We start from the raw sequence: 17701 nt of genomic DNA on the forward strand, positions 1-17701 counted from the left end.
GGCTATCAGTGATGGCTCATCTTAGAAAAAATTATACTTTATTATATTTCATTATATTGTCGCGTACATAACATGCATGATTAAGAAAATGTACAGGCGAATAGGTAAGATGGGAAACTTTATTTCTTGTCGTAACATGATGAAACCATTTCAGTCTCCATGCATATGAATATATGGTGACTGAAATATTTTAATCCGATCACGCTTTTTCTTTTTATTTGCCGCCTATAAAGGCTTGAATTACACGCTACCAAAAGTCCTTTCAAAAGTAGGGTGATAATTTGGAGCATCAGTTGATGCGGAGTTATCAATTGATGCCGCTTGCATACAGCATACCCCGTTACAAAGTATGCAACATACCTACTCGTAGGAAAGTTACATGAAAATGCGCACTAAGATGCGTGAGCCAGCAGAGACAGCAGGCCTCGCGACAAACCTTCAACATGCGTGAATGAACAGCACAATACAAGGCATCCAGTATCCTGAAGCTCTGCCGGTGTATAAAGAGGGTTGCGCTGCTCGCATGCTTCACACATTCGGTGATACCATTTTTCGCAACGCTGCATCGCACATGCCCCAACACAGTAGAGAATCAGAAAAATAAATAAACTAATAACCGCCCAGCTTCGTCCTATACCTACAACTTCCAAGGCTCATGGGGCGCGGCGATTGAATTGAAAAAATAACTCGGCCACAGCAATGCTTATATCTCAAACGTGTGGCGGGCGCAACCGTCACCACTTCTGCAAAATCACAGCGACGACACACTCAATCTTAGGGGTGCACATCACGTTAAACGTGAGTTCAGTGCCAAGTGCAAACAGCTGACGTCCTACAGTGCCCTCCACTGGTCGGTCACGGTGCTACACTGCGTGGAAGGACATCCAACAATCGCAGTCACACCGTCCGTACTGTCCCATAGATCCACGCTGAATCACCGACTGGCTCCCTAAAGCATCCTTCGTTTAAACCCGACAGTGTCTGGGTGGTAGTGTTCACTCATCGCTGTCTGTCCAGTGTCTGCGCACAGTCAGTCGCCGGGCCGTTCAGAGAAGACTCCGGCCCTTTCTGCGCTCAGTCTCTGGCCGCTATCTGCCTCAGTCTCCGGCCGCAGTCCGCGCTCAGTCTCAGCCCGTTGCCCGCGGTCAGTCACTGGCCGATCGGCAGTCTGCGTTCAGTCGTCGCAGCCGAGCAGACAGCCGAGCCACTCACAGGGGTTGCAGCAGGACAGGCAGGCGTAGATACCACAGCAGATGGCCATCTGTTTGAGACAGCCGTCGCCGCCGCTGTCCCGGCGCTCCTGCTGCTGGGAGAAAGAGAGACGGTCAGGCTGGTTCAGAGTGAAAAATCTCACTCTACAGAGAGGCAGTGAAGATGCAACTAAACACAGCAGGTAATGAAAATTGGAGACGCTTCTACAATATGACTCTATATAATGACTCGTCCATGATCGAAACTTTTCCTACCGCTACATAACGATTAGTGACAATTGAATGGAGGCAGAATGCGAGATTTTATAAGACGGGCAGTGGGCACTGGGCAGGTGCCAATTTTATTATCGTGTTGCATCACTCATCCTTACTTTATAATATAGTTTAAGTTTAAGTTTAATATAGTGAGCTATGGTAGACAGGGTCTATTCGGTGCTCACTTCGAGCATTAAACTGGGCCAGACTGGGTAACTTAGGTACTGTGGATGTTAAAGAGAGAGGATAGCGCCGTAGTGGTCCTGAGCTTGTCTAGCCGGTTCTTGAAAGTGTTTGTGTTTTCAGACATTATGATCTCCTGAGACAGCTTGTTCCATGCTGAGACTACTCTGTTTGCAAAGAATTTTGCTCGAGCTTGGGTCCTGGACCTCCGTATCTCAAGTTTGAGCTGGTGACCTCTGGTCGTCCTTCCGTGGTGGCTAGTGAAAAATTGACCTGGGCGTACGTTCAATTTCCCCTTAAGAATCTTAAATGTTTCTATCAAATCTCCTCTTCTGATCCTTTCTTCCATACTTGTCATGTTTAGTACTTTCAAACGTTCTTCATATGGTACTCTTTTCAATCCATGGACTAGTTTAGTGGCCCTCCTTTGTATTTTTTCAAGTGCTTGCATGTCCTTATTCAAATAGGGACCAGCCGCTTGCACACAGTGCTCAAGATGAGGTCTAACATACACCGAAAAAAGGGTTTTGAAGTTCTTCACTGTTAATTGACCAAAGGTCAGCCTCAGTACCCTGAGGGCAGACATGGCCTTGTTTGCTGACTTAGAACAGTTCAGTGAAGGTTTTAGTGTGTTGGTAATGTACACTCCAAGGTCCTTTTCTACAAGAGTTTCCTCAAGCATTTGTGGCCGCCCAGTTACTGTTTTCATTGTGTAAGTGAATCCAGGATTTTGGGAGCCGCAATGCATTACTTTGCATTTTTCCAAATTGAATTGCAACAACCACTCTCCAGACCACTTGGTGAGTATATCCAGGTCAGCTTGCAGCTTTAGAGCATCACTTTGATTACTAACAGGTCCATACAACTTGGTATCGTCTGCGTACATTTTAATCTTGCTTCTGACCAGGCTTGGTAGTTCATTGACATAAATGATGAATAATACAGGACCTAACACCGAACCTTGGGGTACCCCACTTCTGACTCTGGACCATGTGGACAACTTGTTACCAACCGAAATTCTCTGGGTACGGTTACTCAAGAAGTCTGATATCCAAGCAAGGACTTCTCCCTTGATATTATAACCTTGCAGCTTCACACAGAGTCTTCTGAGCGGCACAGTGTCAAAAGCTTTCTGATAGTCCAGGTAAATTATGTCAAGTCCTGCTCCCTCATCTACTGTCTTGGTCCAATCCTCGAGTGATTCTAATAAATTCGATTGACACGATCGGTGTTTTACAAACCCATGCTGGTGAGGTGATATAAAGTCATTCTCTTCTAAGTGGTTGATGATGTGCTTCTTTACTATTCTTTCTAGCATTTTGCAAACTTGACTTGTAAGGCTAATGGGCCGATAATTATTGGGTCTTGCTCTCTTTCCTTTCTTGAACAATGGAATGATGCATGCCTGTTTCCAATCACCCATAATATACTCCATAATATACTCCAATAATATAATATACTCCAATATATCCTCCAGTATATAATAATATACTCCAATAATAATATACTCCAATAATATACTCCATAGGTGTAAGTTGATTGATGACAATAATGACTAATTGAACAAATAATAACACACCAATAGTATTTTTAGGTCACAAACGTAAATGGCGTTCATCATTTCACGCTCATTAGACTGATCACAGCCTCACCTGCACTATGACTGGCTGTCCGGGGTAGGGCTGGCCCGGGTACGGCTGGCCCTGCGGGTACCCCTGGCCGGGATACGGTCCCTGGGGGTACCCCTGACCCTGCGGGTACTGCCCCTGAGGGTACGGCCCCTGTGGGTAGCCGGGCGGCGGGTAGCCCTGGCCAGGGTACTGAGGCGGGCCTCCCATCCCGCTCGGCTGGGAGACGTATGGGCCTCCCGGACCCGGCGGGTAGCCAGACTGAGGGTAGCCGCTCATCGCTGGCTACGCTCTTAGAGATGTCACCTGGAAAACAAGAGAAGTTTCAGCGTGCAACGTAAAACAAATAAATGGTTGTCACACAGAAGTACACCTTTTTGCGTTGTTCGATGGCCAATCAGCAAAACCCATTCGTCCGATCAGCACATAGGTGGCGCCAGTGAGAGGCATTCCGGCAAAACCTTCAGCATATGGGCAAAACGGAATGCTGATCCCACTCCACAGTTCGTCAGTTGGTATTACCTTCGCTATTCGCCATAACTGATTGAGTTCCGGCAAAACCTTTGACGATTTGGATAAATGCTTCGTCTTTCGTTAATATCCCTTCGTCGTTCACCGAAACATCCCCATGCTAATTTCGGCATTCCTCATAACATTTTGTCAAAACTAAAAACAGATCGCCCCTTTACAAGAGAAGTATAAATATGACCGGGTTTATACAGTGCAGTGCGAGGCATAGGTGGCGAAACTCGTAGACAATTGATCTACATAAAAATCGGTAGCGTTCATGAGCGCCATAGGTACAATGTAGATGGACGTAGCTGACATGTTATCGGCTGATTGAAAAATGGACAGGCAACAGAGCAACAGGCTGGATAAGTTAACCCCGCCTCAAACACCAAGGAACAGGCAACAGGCTGGATAAGTCAGCCCCGCCCCAAAAACCAAGGTGTCCGGCCGGCAGGGCCCGGCTTGCCATCTGTCAGCCATTCCCTCGCGAGTCCGACCGGCGCGGCCGCCCGAGGCGTTGTCCCATGACATCGCACGGGCAGTGACGCGATAATGACGGCCGACTTCGTGGTTTGTATCGAAGCGTTTAGGAGTCCGACGCTCAAGAATCTACATGCCTACTCGGTATGGCGCCGGCAGTCTCCTCGTAGCTATGGTATAACTGCCTTTTTCGGAATTCAATGGTTACTTGGTTGCAAATTGCGCTGGAACTGTCATAAGCCTCATCCCTGAATGCGTGATTAACGTTAAACATTGAATATGGCTAGATAAGCACTACATCATTGACATTTTGATCATTGACGAAAGTTTTAAATAAACAGTCATTGTTTACGCACAGTACCGATGAATTTTGCATATCGACTAACCATTTTGTGAAATGTCGAAGCATTATGACAATCTGACAAAGTGTTTTGCCTGTGACGAACATTGTGCTCAATGAAAAAGAGTTATGCAGAATGGTTAAATGGAGTCCAGCCTGTTTTGCCGACCGTCTAACAGTGATGCACATCGCCGATGGGTTATTCTGAATGACGCTTGTCCAAACTGATGCCGAAATGGTTATGACGATTGGCCATCGAACAACGCAAAAAGGTGTATTTGGGAGAAAGTCATAGCCACAAATCGGAACCCAATCTACGAGCTGTTGACTCGAGCTCGGAGTTTTCGGGTTGATATGAGAATTGTAAGCTGGATATCATTCGCCATGTAAGACGGCCAGTTCACTTCTTTGTTCCGAAGCTCTAGTAGCGAAGGTCGTTTGCCGTCCACACTCGGCATCTAAAAACCGATGGTCCGGCGAGAATCAAACACAAACAAGGCAAGGTATATGTAGGTCCAGTATACCTAATCACAAAAAGTCGAACAAGCAGATACACGTCACATTACAATCAAACAGACGTCACTGAAGGGCGCAGAGTGCGTCACATTCGACCTTTCAATAATGAAACGGTATAATTACTACACGGTGGACGGTCCCGCATTAGCCTGTTTATCGCATATGACCTTCACATAGAGCCCACACCGCGTGTCCGCTGTGGTTTGTAGCCGTCGTCCCGGTCAGACCTCTAACAAACACGCCCTGTTTGTCGCACAGTGGGTGTCTGTCGCACGCCGGCCGGTCGGCTATCGGGCTCGGCTGGTGGTGGACCGAAGGTGATAACGATCGATCGATGTCCACCGCCGGCCGGCTATCGTTATCAACTGATATGCCTACATGAAAACGATGGGTCCGTGCACCTGGGCCCGTGTCAGCTATAGCTGGCAAGCAGCTTATATAAAGGGCGAAAATTAACTTTGAAGATATGTGATAAGCAGCATAAAATGGTTTATGTGGCTTGCACTTTGGCGGATTATTCACATGGTTTTTGGTTTCAATAGGAACCTTATTTTTATCACTACTTCTATTTAAAACGTGCACACGAATAGAACAATGAGCATCTAATGTCCTCTCGTTACAAACTGCATAAACCGTTTATATGTTGAAAGTCGATAACTAAAATGCCCTAGAATACAACGAAAGATTATACTGTCGAGATACCGTGGCCGTTCCTTTGGCAAGGTCACTTTCGATTACGTATTGCACAGATAACATGAATCATATAAATTATCTATGCGTATTGATAAACGATGCATTACGGCATAGTGCAGATATGCTGAACATTAAGGTTCCGATTTCCGAGTAGAGTTCGCGGTAATACCTTTAAATGCATTCCGATTGTAGAGAGTGCAAGGTAAAATACGTTAGCTCAACGTACAGGAGCACTGGGTCACTGTGGCAGGAATTGTTTCCCGAGAGTTGCTAGTATTCGAGGAATAGTTCTCCAAACAGTAGGTATCGAGCACATGCATGACATGACTCATATCCTTACCTTGGCCCTGAGGCCCTGACCATGAACTCACGTCTAGGACGTTCACGAGGTTAGTACTATTCATGAGGTACGAGGTGCGCAATCCAGGGCCCTCAAGAATCAAAGGCTTGAATCAGGGCCCTTGAACGATTGAATCACTGACCATAGAGATCTTATATTCACTGACGACCAAGGAGTTAGGGACTTGAAGCTGGTGATGTGGTCAATATATTTGGTTAAAAACGCACAAAACAAAACGGATATAATCGGAACCAATCAACCCGAAATCGGAACAAGAGTTGTTAGTAGTGTTAGGCTCTAGGTTTTAGTTTTAGGTTTTAGACTTTTATGTTTTAGGGCCTTGGTTTTAGGTTTTAGAGCCTTGGGCCTTGGTTAGATTTGCTAATTAGGGCCTTGGTTTAATTCAGGAGAGAGCCACGAATCACGTGTCATGTGGTCCACGATATTTCTCATTACGGGAGAAACCGTGATGGTCACAACCTACCGTCGCTAGAACCGAGCCACAGTTTTTTCGTATACATATGGCATACCGTTTCAGCGGTAGCCTGTAGCTATGTAAAGTCTAGATACTGTACTTAACTTAAGAGCACCGGTTTGGGAATCGAATGCGCAAGGTCTTAGAATTTAAAAGACATATTGATGTCTTTCTTTGGCGGACAAAGACCGAGCCCGAATATCTGTTTTCGTATAATTCACGCATATAATTCAAGAAATGGTAGTGAGATATGTTATATGTACCGAGAAAAAACGGGTTCAGTTGTTTTCGATTTGACTGCGTGCACGCCACTAATGCTGAGTTCACAAACAAAGATTCGCATTAATACTCTATGCGCTCGTAATAAAACGCGAGACATACTATAGGTATAGCAATAGGCCTTATATTATTGTGAATTGCATAACAAAGTGCACACTAAATTTCATCCGGTGAATACCCGTTTCATCGACCGCAGCTCGAGACGCATAAAACGCATGCGAGCTTCAACGAAGTACCTTTCTAGATTAAATATGTTAAATCGACCAGCGTAACTCACATACCTACACTGCGGGTACAACGCAAGAATCTCCCCTGCGAGAGAACGGATCCCTCGTGTGGGTCTGTGTCATCCGTGCACGGCCCACCATGGACTATCTGGCTGTTGTCTTCCAAGCAAACAACATGTCAGAGCGACCAAACATCCGCCAAGGGGCTCTGGGGTAGACGGTGAGACAACACGTGACGAAAACGGAAAAGACCTCACGCGACGCAGCCTGCTGCATTGCATAAGATAGTGCAGTGCAGTGCATAGTGCACTGTGCATAGTGCATAGGATGGGTGGAAAGGGATGATACGTATGACAGCGCAGCAAACTCGATTGAACGATATCAAACCTTTACATCACAACATGGGAAGATCTGAAAAAGTCGAGCCTGCTTTCATCCGTGCTCGGCACTCACCATCCCGCCTTTTAATTGTATCTGACGTCATTTGTCAAGAAATATAAAAAACAAGAAAATGTTTGCCTCTCATATTCACTTTTGTTGAAGGCCTCAATCTAAATACCGCGTGCTGCTTTTCACCGAGGTTGCCGCAGGAGTGGATAGATGGACATGCCTCAAGACAAATGCCTAAAGACGAAACCACTCGGATGGAGTCAAAAGTACCAATATCGTAGTACCAACACGGATATCGACGATAAAGTGGGTGAGGAAGAGGGCTGTTTCATGCTCACAGACTCCTGTGAGGCTGTGGCCACGGCACAGACCACAGCAACAAGCCACAATGCATGTCATTCGTAACGACTCAGACTCATTGATTCCGGTGCATTTTAACACGGCAGCAAAGTAAAATAGTCATCGTAGCCTAAGTTTGTAGTTTCCGGTCATTGTATAGGTACTCGCAAAGAAGACGGGTATCTAGGAGTGTGTCACAGTCCAGAGTGCATGTAAACAGCCTGGCACGGCAGGCATACTCGGAGTCCCCACCTGGACCCAGCTGCGCGCACCTGCGCACATTTCCCCTCAGTGACGTAACACTGCCATCACCAGCACCCAGTGATCCCAGAGGTGAACTTACCGCTCTGTTTCGCTCCCTGCTACCCCAACACAACTCGCACGGCTCACTGTAACACACCGGTCTCACTGTCACGGGCGGGCGAGTCACGAGCACGCCCTTTCACTGCGGCGGCACCCTCGGCCACGGCCCGGCGCACGGCCCGGCGCCCGCCCCGGCTGGCTGGCTGCGCTACAGGGCGCAATGGCGTCTCCAGGGACCAGTTTTAGGGCGGCGTGACTCCTCATCTACAGGCCTGCCGCCTGGCCCGCCCGCTGCACCCGCCCCTGGGATCGATGCGCTGGCACGGGCGGCTCGCTGGCTCCGCGCCCGCCGCAGCTATGACGTAAGAATGACGTCATACCCACTCATCGGCTGATAGCGACGGTGAAGGACGGACGATTGTGGAAGGTTCGAGGTGCGGACTGGGCTCAGTCGTCTAATTCAGAGGTGTAAATTTTATGGTAAATGTGTACATACAGCTACGTCTTTCAGCTTAGATGATGAATGGATGACTGGACAGGCCTAGTTTCGCGTGAGATGGATGGATAACTAATGATTGCATGTGATGACGCATTTAAAAGGACTGGAGGCTGCTAAAATGGTGCTTACCGAATTATTTTTAGATAGCCTGACTTTCGATACTACATTGAATATGTATGTTTTAGCTCGGAGGTACTCCATAATTGCGGTTTTGTGTTTAGTCAGTCGGCATTCACATACGAACTACGAGTAGGTATGATGATAAACGTATAAGGTACTAGCGTAGCGATTTTTTAGTGAGATTTTAGACGAGCGTAATTATTTATGCATCAGAGTGCAAATCGTCCGACAGGTGCATACACGTCATTTCAACAAACAGTAAGTTTACGTACAATCTGCCAACTCGATTCTAATTCTGGAACAAAGTAAAGGGACTTTTAAAGATGCCTGCAATAGATAAATCTTTCATATGCTGGTACTTTTGTCTCCGTTTATCATTGCATCTCCACTCTCCAGACTCCATAGTCTCCTTATCTCGTTGCCATCACAAGCGCTGTCTAGCGTCGCGAGATCAGTGACACGCCTTGCGGTACAGTCTACCTTCAGGCGCTTATCACTAGTGCCATCTAGTGTCACATTTGTGCAAACTCAGCGTTCGGCGGTACAGCATATCGACAGGCGTCGAATGGTGCTGCCATCTAGGAATATGGAATAAACAGCAATAATGTTGCATGGCAGATCAATTATCTCGTTCGAAGCAAGGAAAATTGTTATAAATAAATGGTACAGTATAGGTATTCCCTCATGACCAGAAATACATCTATGTATATTACTTACGAGTCACGGTATGTTTCTTGAAATGATAATGAATGGGCTATAGGTACCTATGGATGAATGTATTGTAGTTTTAGGATATTATTTGGATAGATAACAAAATGTTTAAAATTTACGCAGGCCTATTGACTTAAAAATCATTTTCCAATGCTTATAAAGTGAAGGGAACGATTGCCTATAGCTGGCGTATGTGCTTCAGTAATCTTGCGCTTCCGCATTAGATGGTGTAAATCCGCAAGTGACTATTTTGTGATAGTTTTCCTGCCTGGCAAACTCCAGCAAATAACGCCAACAAAGCACAAAATCCAGGATCAGAGGATCAGGGATAATATCAGTTTCAGCAAATGACACTTATACGTTCGCCTGATATTCATGCACACATGCTTGCATTTTCACCGAATGGAACAGACCCGCAGTTGTTCATCATTTCCGCCTTGTGCCTCCCTCCCTCCATGCGTCGCACGTTCGGCTGTCACCTTGAAACGACCACGCTATGTCCGCACTGCGGAACAAAGACAGTGTCTCGGTCCATGCGGGTCTGTGCTCAGTGCGACACCTGCCCTCAGCTCCAGCAGTTACCTGCGGAGGTCCGCCCAGACACCTGCGGGCTACCGGACACACTGCGTCAGCTGCGGACGTCACTGCCGAGCCGATCCTGCGTAGTGCCACATCCGGAACGAGCCTCAGTTCTGTCCAGTGACTCAGCGACTGTCGGGTGAAGCCTCCATCCGGACAGTCGGCCCCTGACGCAGGACAGCCGTACCCGGGGTGGTCACGACACAGGAAAACGGCCGCTCCAAACGGGCCGGGGGCCGGACGGCGGCGGGCCGGGCAGGCCGGGCGCCCTTCTAGGGCCAGTGGAGCGTCAGACTGACCGCAGGAACAGGCAGTGACGGAGGTACCGCGGCGCGGGCACCCACTCAGTGACTGGAAAGGTACTGGACTGAGCGCAGTCGAAGCGGACGGTGTGTGTGTGTGGTGTGTGTTTCTATTGAGAGGGAGACGTTATCGAACGGACTGCTGCATAAGTCAGGTGAGAGCCCTTTTGTAATATTTTCTTTGTTAAATAGACAAGGTGTCTTTTGACCAGCTTGATCTCCATCTTCACATTTTTTCATTGATCACTTATACACGTATGGCATGTGGTAGGACGTTATGCATATCCACATATACACCCCGCCCCGAAGTCGGGCTGTTTCAAGCGCGGTGCTGGCGTTTTACGATCACTTTTACGTTAGGTACTGATCATTCGGCGCCGTTTTCCTCTAGACCACAGAAATGACTGGCTGTACTCGTTTTGAACCATATATTTGCCGTATTAGTCAGTCAAATGTATACGGTATACCGCTCAAATACCTATCACATATGAGTGTAACCCAATTGCCAAAAGACACATAATACAATTCGCCAGTTATGTTCCAAAGCAAATGTGCATAGGTCAATGTAAAAAGATTCAAGGCACATTATTGACAATCTGTTGATTCGTAACCCTATTACCCTAGCCCCTCTCCCCTTACCCTATCATATTTGGTACCTTTGATGGTGCGAGAATAGGTATGTGCATATATTATCATATTATCATAATATTATTCCTGTGGCACAACAATACACCTATATCACATTGACGTCAATTTATCTACGAAATAATCATTCGCTACGTGAAGCAGTTTGGAGTTTAAGGTAATAAAATGTCATTGTCAGCTTCGGCAATCGGCACAGAACTATGCATTGCATAATGCGAAAAAATAAGCTTTCGATTAGAGAAGTTATTATCTCGTTTTACAAAATACCGGTCAATGATTGCTGGTGCAGTAACTTCTCCAAGGCACGCTCAAAAACATAATCGTTGACGTCTCTTATGCACAAAACCCTGTGAGCGTCACATCTATCAAATAAGGAGAATAAACAATTGAGACGCTTGCTCTATGTATAACTATGACATATAAAATAGGAAATTCTCCGCAGCATGCATCGTTGATGTCAGGCTCCATTGCCATTTCGCTGCTCATTGAGTTATAAATAGGCGCGACTGATAGCAACAAAGCAAATTTAGTTAATGATGAAAAGTTACATTCACAGAAAATTTGCTTTAATCCAGCGACATCAAACGACCACTAACGCGCTTGTACGATGCCTATTGCCACAATTATGATACGCAATAGAGCAGAAACCTTCCACACTCCCAGATTGCACTAATCGCTGGCTTCATTCCATTGCGAATTAGGCAGGCACTTGCTGCTGCCTCACTTGACCCCGAGCTGCACACGGCGCGGTAGGCCGAAGGTCAGGTCAGCAAGAGCATGACTAATTGGCACGCCTGAAATATGTATTTGTCTATGGATGCAAGTTTCGGCTGTCGCCCGTCAGCATGCTGAAACCTCTATAACCAAAGACCTCTAAATATCAATGACGTCATGAATTTGAAACGTTGATATTTACATATAAGTGAGATAAGAAAGTCAAAATTTATATAGAATTCTAGGATGAGGGTCAGGGATGGGGGTGGGCAAGGTATGGATAGCGGAAGTTAGTCCAGGGTCTGAAATGACAATCGTAGGCTCGGCGAACGAACAGTCGGACTCCGGAACAATTGAATCAATCATGAACAGTCTACTGTCTAATTATGGAACAATCCCAAAATTACGGAGACAACTCTCGACACGAGTTGAATGTCTGCTCTCGCAGTGAATGGGTCTCGATGGTAAATAGGATAGTGCTGCGCTGGAGGAAATAAGGATTCTCGGCGACAGTCGAGCAACAGGAACTCTGGTACAATGGAACTCTGGCCGACAATCCCGGCTCGGGGTCTTGTCGGTCTCAAGGATAGACCCAAGCTTCAGCTGGACCGTACCAGGTGGCTGCGGACCTCGCCAGATCTCAGGGCAGTGCTGATTCGGGACCGTGCCAGCTGTCTCAGGAGCAGCCCTAGTCCCAGGACCACGCCAGGTCTCGGGGCAGTGCCGACTCAGAACCGTGCCCCGGTCTCAGGGCGGTGAGGCCGGTGCCACCGCAGCCCGTCGACGCTCGTGTCCGCCGCGGATGTCGCTGAGGTGACGCGCCACGGGTGGCACCAGCAGCGGCAGCTTCAGCAGCACCGTCAGCACCGGTAGATAGAGGCTGACCTGGAGCGGCGGCGGCGCCATACAGCGCACCTCCAGCGTCTGCGGGGTGAGCGCCAGCACCAGGGCGTGAGCGGTGGCGGCCACCAGGGCGGCCCAGCCCAGACCCGACTGCACGAACATGAACTCGCGCCAGCTGAGCGAGGCGCCCACGCTCGGCAGAGAGGTGATCCCGATGACTGAGAGCAGGGAGAGGGCCACGGCGCCGGCAGACAGGAACGTCTCCCCGCGCCAGTGCATGCCGCGGTTGAAGACGGCCACCTGCTGAGTCTCGGTTTCGTTTTCGGCGACCACAACCTCTGCCTCGATCAGCGTCGGGGGCTGGTAGGCGAGCGGCAGGTATCGCGGTGACCACACTGCCGCCGACATACACGCGTGCATTGCTGCCATGGCTAGCATCAGGAGGCCGAGCTGCTTCCTCATACGGAGCCAGTTGTCCAGCCAGCCAGGGAAGCGGCGGTACTTTGTGCCTCGCAGCAGCTGTAGATAGGCGGCCACTACGCCCGCCAGGTAGGTGGCGGCCAGCGTCGTGCCGGCCGTCATGGCTAGGGCCTTGTTGATGTTCACCATGAGTAGTGGCTGGAACACCTCCGGCGTCCACGGTCCTCCGGCCTCGGCCGTCAGACACACCTGGTCGCTCAGCAACAGGTAGATGTAGCTGAGCATGAACATCAGCAGACAGAGCAGGCCGGGAACTCGCCAGGCGGGGAACAGCTGCAGCGGGAGCGTCTCGATCCGCCGCGCGGCGCGGAGACCTCCCGAGTCCACCGGGAAGAAGCCTAGGTCGGACACGAGACCTGCCACGCGCCGACGGGCTGATGCTGACTCTCCGGCCACCATCACCTGCTTGCCGGCCTGAAGACCGCGCTCTAGAGCGTATGCTGACACCACGTTGAACGCTTTGACGACTTTGGCGGTGGGCGCCAGTGCCTGGAGCCGCTCAGCGTTGGCCAGTTGGCTCACCTCCTCGGCAGAGACGCCGTTGCTGACGTCCACAACCACCTTGTTGGCTAACAGATCGAGCGGTAGAGAGTGGTAGAAATGTGCCGGCACGCACACCACAAGCAGATCGGCCGCCGCAGCTGCCTTCTCGGTAGAGACCACCGTCACATCAGCATCCTCTGCAAGAGCTGGCACCCGGGTCGGTCTTCGGCTGCCCAGCGTCACCCTCCAACCACAAAGAGCCGCCCGGCCGGCCAGCGCGCGACCGTAGTCTCCCGCTCCCAGCACCGAAAGATGCCGCTCCTCCGACTCCTTCACCGGCTCCGGCTCCTTGACCGGCTCCTTCACTGGCAACGGATCTCCCGTCTCCTCAGAATCCTCCTCCTTTGTGTCGGGAGTCAGAGTCACCGGCACCGGCAGGGCGGACGTAGTCAAAGCCTGAGGTAGCAGCTGAGGTGGAGGCTGTCCGTACATGATGTTAACACTCACAGAGTACGGCTTGTCGTCTGACAACTTCAGCAGCTCATCTAGACTCATGTTGGCGAATCTTCGGTCCGGAGGAGGCCCCAAACTAGCCACCTCTTTGGGTGCCTCCTTGGGCGGGTCGCTGACTTGCTCTCTCGGGGTCTCTGTAGGTGGCTGTTTGGGTGGGTCTCTTGGCGGGTCTCTCGGTGAATCTCTGGGAGAATCCTTGGCCTTCTCTATCGGTGGGTCTCGGACCAGCCCGCGGTAGCGGTTAGTGGCGCCTTCCGACGCTCGCCTGGCGCGGCCAGCCGGGGCCGCCCGGGCCACCTGCTGACGTCCGGCCTCCGCCCTGAGCGCGTTAGCTCGGTTGTTGGAGTACATCTAGAAGTGGGACGGGAGATGGTCACTCAGGACTTGAAGCAACCCCGATTTCGAGCTGATATCTGTGCCTGTTAGTTCCTCTCCGTCTTTCAGGCATTATTGCAAGAAGTCGTTTCATCATTCCTCCGTTTCGCTATCTCCAATTTACTGTGCACTCTCGATTCTTCACTTGGTCGTGATGGCATACCTCCAAGAGCCCGACCGACTTCCCTGTCCTTTTCGCTCGGCGTCACTCAATGCACTGGACGTCACATACTTTCCGTGTCGACTACACTGAAGGACACTCCACCCAGCACGTGCAAGCCCCAAGGCCGCTCGCACTCAACTGACCCACCCGGTTGCTGGCGGCGACTCGGCCATAATTATCGACAAGTCCGCCCCCTCCCCGCCAGCACAACAGCCAAGTGGTACCCAGTTTCTTCGTTCATTGACCTTACGTTCCGTGTAGGTCGATGGTGTTTGGCTGTGCGATTTCTTTGGAATAAGGTGCATGGACCCTTGCCATCATTCACGAAACCTGACGCACGCTCATCGGTCGATTGGCACTTCCTGCCGGGGCAGTAAACACTAAACACCCAACTTCGGGCCAATGGTGGTGCCGTTTCCATGGCAACCATAGAGCGTGGGCTGTGTGAGTGCATTGTGCGTTCGTCCTTTTTGCCCGAGTCGGACAGCTTATTGTCATCATGACAAAGTAGCGTGTACAATATCGTCCCATTCGTCGCTACGGCTTTGCGATGCTGCTAATAAAAGGAGGCGAAATAAGGTGTTTTGTGGTTACAGTTACAGAAGTAATCGATTCAATTCGACTCATTCAATTTACCGGCCTAAAGGAGCACAAATTGCAAATTATCGGAGCTCTGCATATACCTACCTAAATACTTATTGCTTGGGTGTCGTTTTACATACGTATGATGTGATACGTACACACTGCGAGTTTCTAGCAAAGCAGACCTTGCAACAAACCTTTGAACATGCATCATGTCACGTTGCAGCTCTGTTCTCTACTGACGTAATGCCTCAACCCGTTCTGACACCCCGTTTTCTCAGTCCCTCTGCAGGTGACCTGTCACTATGTCCATCGCCTACCGGAATCGCCGTGACCTTGACCTGGATGACCTCGACGACGACGACTGGCACGACCGGTGGGAGGAGTTTGGCGACCACCTTGGCCACGCCCTCTCGGCCTGGGTGTGGGTGGGCGTGGTAGTGCTCGCGCTGGTCTTCATTCTAAGTCTGGTGGCGCTCTGCTACTGCTGCCGACGCCGCCGACGTGGGAAGATTCTCCGAGCTAAACCCGCGGGAAGCCAGTGAGTATACGAAAGAGTGAAGAGGGATATGGGGAGAGGTTTTGACATCAAAAGGCCAAAAGGTTTTTAAATGTTAATTGGGGAAGGTAATGGCGATACAACACTGCAAAACTACGGCGTTAAAACGTTTATAGCGAAGTATGCTGTCACGGCTATTTATCAATTAAATTCCCATAAATGAAGCACCTCCTAAGTAACGGAGCAACTTTATCATTGCATTCCATCGCCGGTCACAGGGAACATTTCAACAGAACCTGCCAGTAATTCAACTACTGTAATGCTACGTTAGGCCAAACATATCGACCGCTCAATACGGTAGAATTGTCGCTTAAAGCGCGATGGTCAGTGAACTTCACGAATCGAGTTCCAAGTGTTTGTCGACGCTATTCGTGGACGTGTCGCCCTAGTGAGTCATGCGTGTTGTACGTGCACACCTGACGTCATTCCTAACGACAGTGCACGACAGATCCGTCGACGCATGGATCCGAATTCCGAGCGATATTTCATTTCGTAGAAAATTGAAATGCTTCAAGGGTCACTAGCCGATGAAGGATGGGGGGTTAAAAGGAGCTGTGCCTGCCTTGTCATCGATCGGGAAACCCAATTAAACTCAGCTCGTTAAAATTGATCACAATCATGCAAATTGCACAGTAATTAACGACACAACGCTTCTGACTACGAATGCGATTAAGGTTCAAACGCTACGTAGCAATTTGACTGATAGTTATTGCTTATCACTTGCTCAATATAGTATGGTTCGGCGCCTTTTTGCTACTTATCTATATGTGGCTGCAAAAAATAAACATACTTACGATTATTTATTATATTTCCAACTACAAAAAACATCAAAGCTAAGCGTTTCGCGTCATTTAAATAGCTATAAATAAATACATAGCTACTTCTATATGCCACTGTAATTGTATTTACGCCGCTTTTCCCTTCATTTACAGAATTCCAGCCATCTCAGTGACCCGACCATCTACGACACACATCTCTGAGAACGTCACCAGCACCCACCAGAAGACGCCCACACCACCGAGCGGTTACCCATACCCACCGCCGGGCGGCTACCCATCCCAGACCACCTACTATCAGCACCCGCAGCCGGCGCCCCCGCACCCGCACCCGGCGCCCCCGTACGCCCCGCCGGCGCCCCCGTACGCCCCGGCGGGCGCCCCCGTTCTGCCGCCCCCGTACGACGGGTATCATCAGCAGCCGGCTTATAACCCGGCCTTCCAGCCCGGGCCCGAGGACGTCAAGACGCCAATGTGAGGGAAAGACGGGGAGAGGAGAGATGAATTTGAAAGAGAGCGAGACTTGAGACGGAGAATAGAGAGTGAGAGAACAGCGGGCTGGTAAAGTGGCATTAGAGGGACCTGTCTGTGACAGCTACTAAGTGGAAAACTCCGCGACTGTCAAAAGACGGATGATGACTGATACCGTGCTGATACCGTGCCACTTCTTTCGTCTATGTAGGTCCCTATTCATGGCCGGTGTTTTTCTAAGAACTCGCTTTTGTCATCAGTGCCATTGACGCATTGGATTACTGACAATGCGACTGTCTGAGTGTGGATTGTTTGCGATGTTTGGGTGTAATAATGTCCAGAGGCGTCATTCTTTAGGATCTCGCCGCATGTTGCCAGACAATAGAGTTCACAGCTACGTTGAGTGGTGTCACATAATGGTGTTGTATATTTTACTTACGCTAATAAAAAGAATAAATAATTTCCACCGTGGTCGTTTTTTTGTCGATATGGTCGTACACGAACTATGCACAGCTCTATACAATGACAGCTATCCATACTCGACCGTATCGCTTGCCTTTTTTTGTTGTGGTCTGTTTTGCAATGGGTATAGCATGCGCGATTGGCATCTGGATTTGAATGTAAACGGTGAAAGTAACTGCTATGCAAATTATCAATCGTTAACACTTACACAATCCATCCAAACCGTTAATTTGGAGCCGATGCGTTTTACTGACT

General features: G+C 49.2%; 2 protein-coding genes across 8 annotated transcripts; one reads left to right on the forward strand and one right to left on the reverse strand.

Annotated features, from left to right (window-relative positions):
- Positions 1-36: 36 nt before the first annotated feature.
- Positions 37-8459, reverse strand: LOC122386204 (cysteine-rich and transmembrane domain-containing protein B-like). Of its 4 annotated transcripts, none has more exons than XM_043375181.1 (3): positions 8210-8459; positions 3302-3583; positions 37-1306 (listed from the first exon to the last, which is right to left on the reverse strand). In XM_043375181.1, exons 2-3 carry the CDS (start codon positions 3554-3556, stop codon positions 1175-1177), a joined length of 387 nt encoding a protein of 128 aa, XP_043231116.1. In that variant the 5' UTR covers positions 3557-3583; positions 8210-8459; the 3' UTR covers positions 37-1174. The 4 variants fall into 4 exon arrangements, with proteins under 4 accessions (XP_043231116.1, XP_043231118.1, XP_043231115.1 ...); XM_043375183.1 differs by having other exon boundaries at positions 37-1303; positions 8210-8394; XM_043375180.1 differs by lacking the exon at positions 8210-8459 and adding an exon at positions 6188-6534.
- Positions 8460-10050: 1591 nt separating this feature from the next.
- LOC122386205 (protein shisa-5-like) lies at positions 10051-17463 on the forward strand. Of its 4 annotated transcripts, none has more exons than XM_043375185.1 (3): positions 10051-10535; positions 15460-15719; positions 16670-17463. In XM_043375185.1, exons 2-3 carry the CDS (start codon positions 15484-15486, stop codon positions 16989-16991), a joined length of 558 nt encoding a protein of 185 aa, XP_043231120.1. In that variant the 5' UTR covers positions 10051-10535; positions 15460-15483; the 3' UTR covers positions 16992-17463. The 4 variants fall into 4 exon arrangements, with proteins under 4 accessions (XP_043231120.1, XP_043231122.1, XP_043231123.1 ...); XM_043375187.1 differs by having other exon boundaries at positions 10103-10535; positions 15471-15719; XM_043375188.1 differs by having other exon boundaries at positions 10103-10437; positions 15471-15719.
- The last annotated feature ends 238 nt before the right edge of the window (positions 17464-17701 follow it).

The sequence above is a fragment of the Amphibalanus amphitrite genome, unplaced genomic scaffold (assembly GCF_019059575.1).
Source record: "Amphibalanus amphitrite isolate SeventyFive unplaced genomic scaffold, NRLGWU_Aamphi_draft 000243F_arrow, whole genome shotgun sequence".
NCBI lineage: Eukaryota > Metazoa > Arthropoda > Thecostraca > Balanomorpha > Balanidae > Amphibalanus > Amphibalanus amphitrite.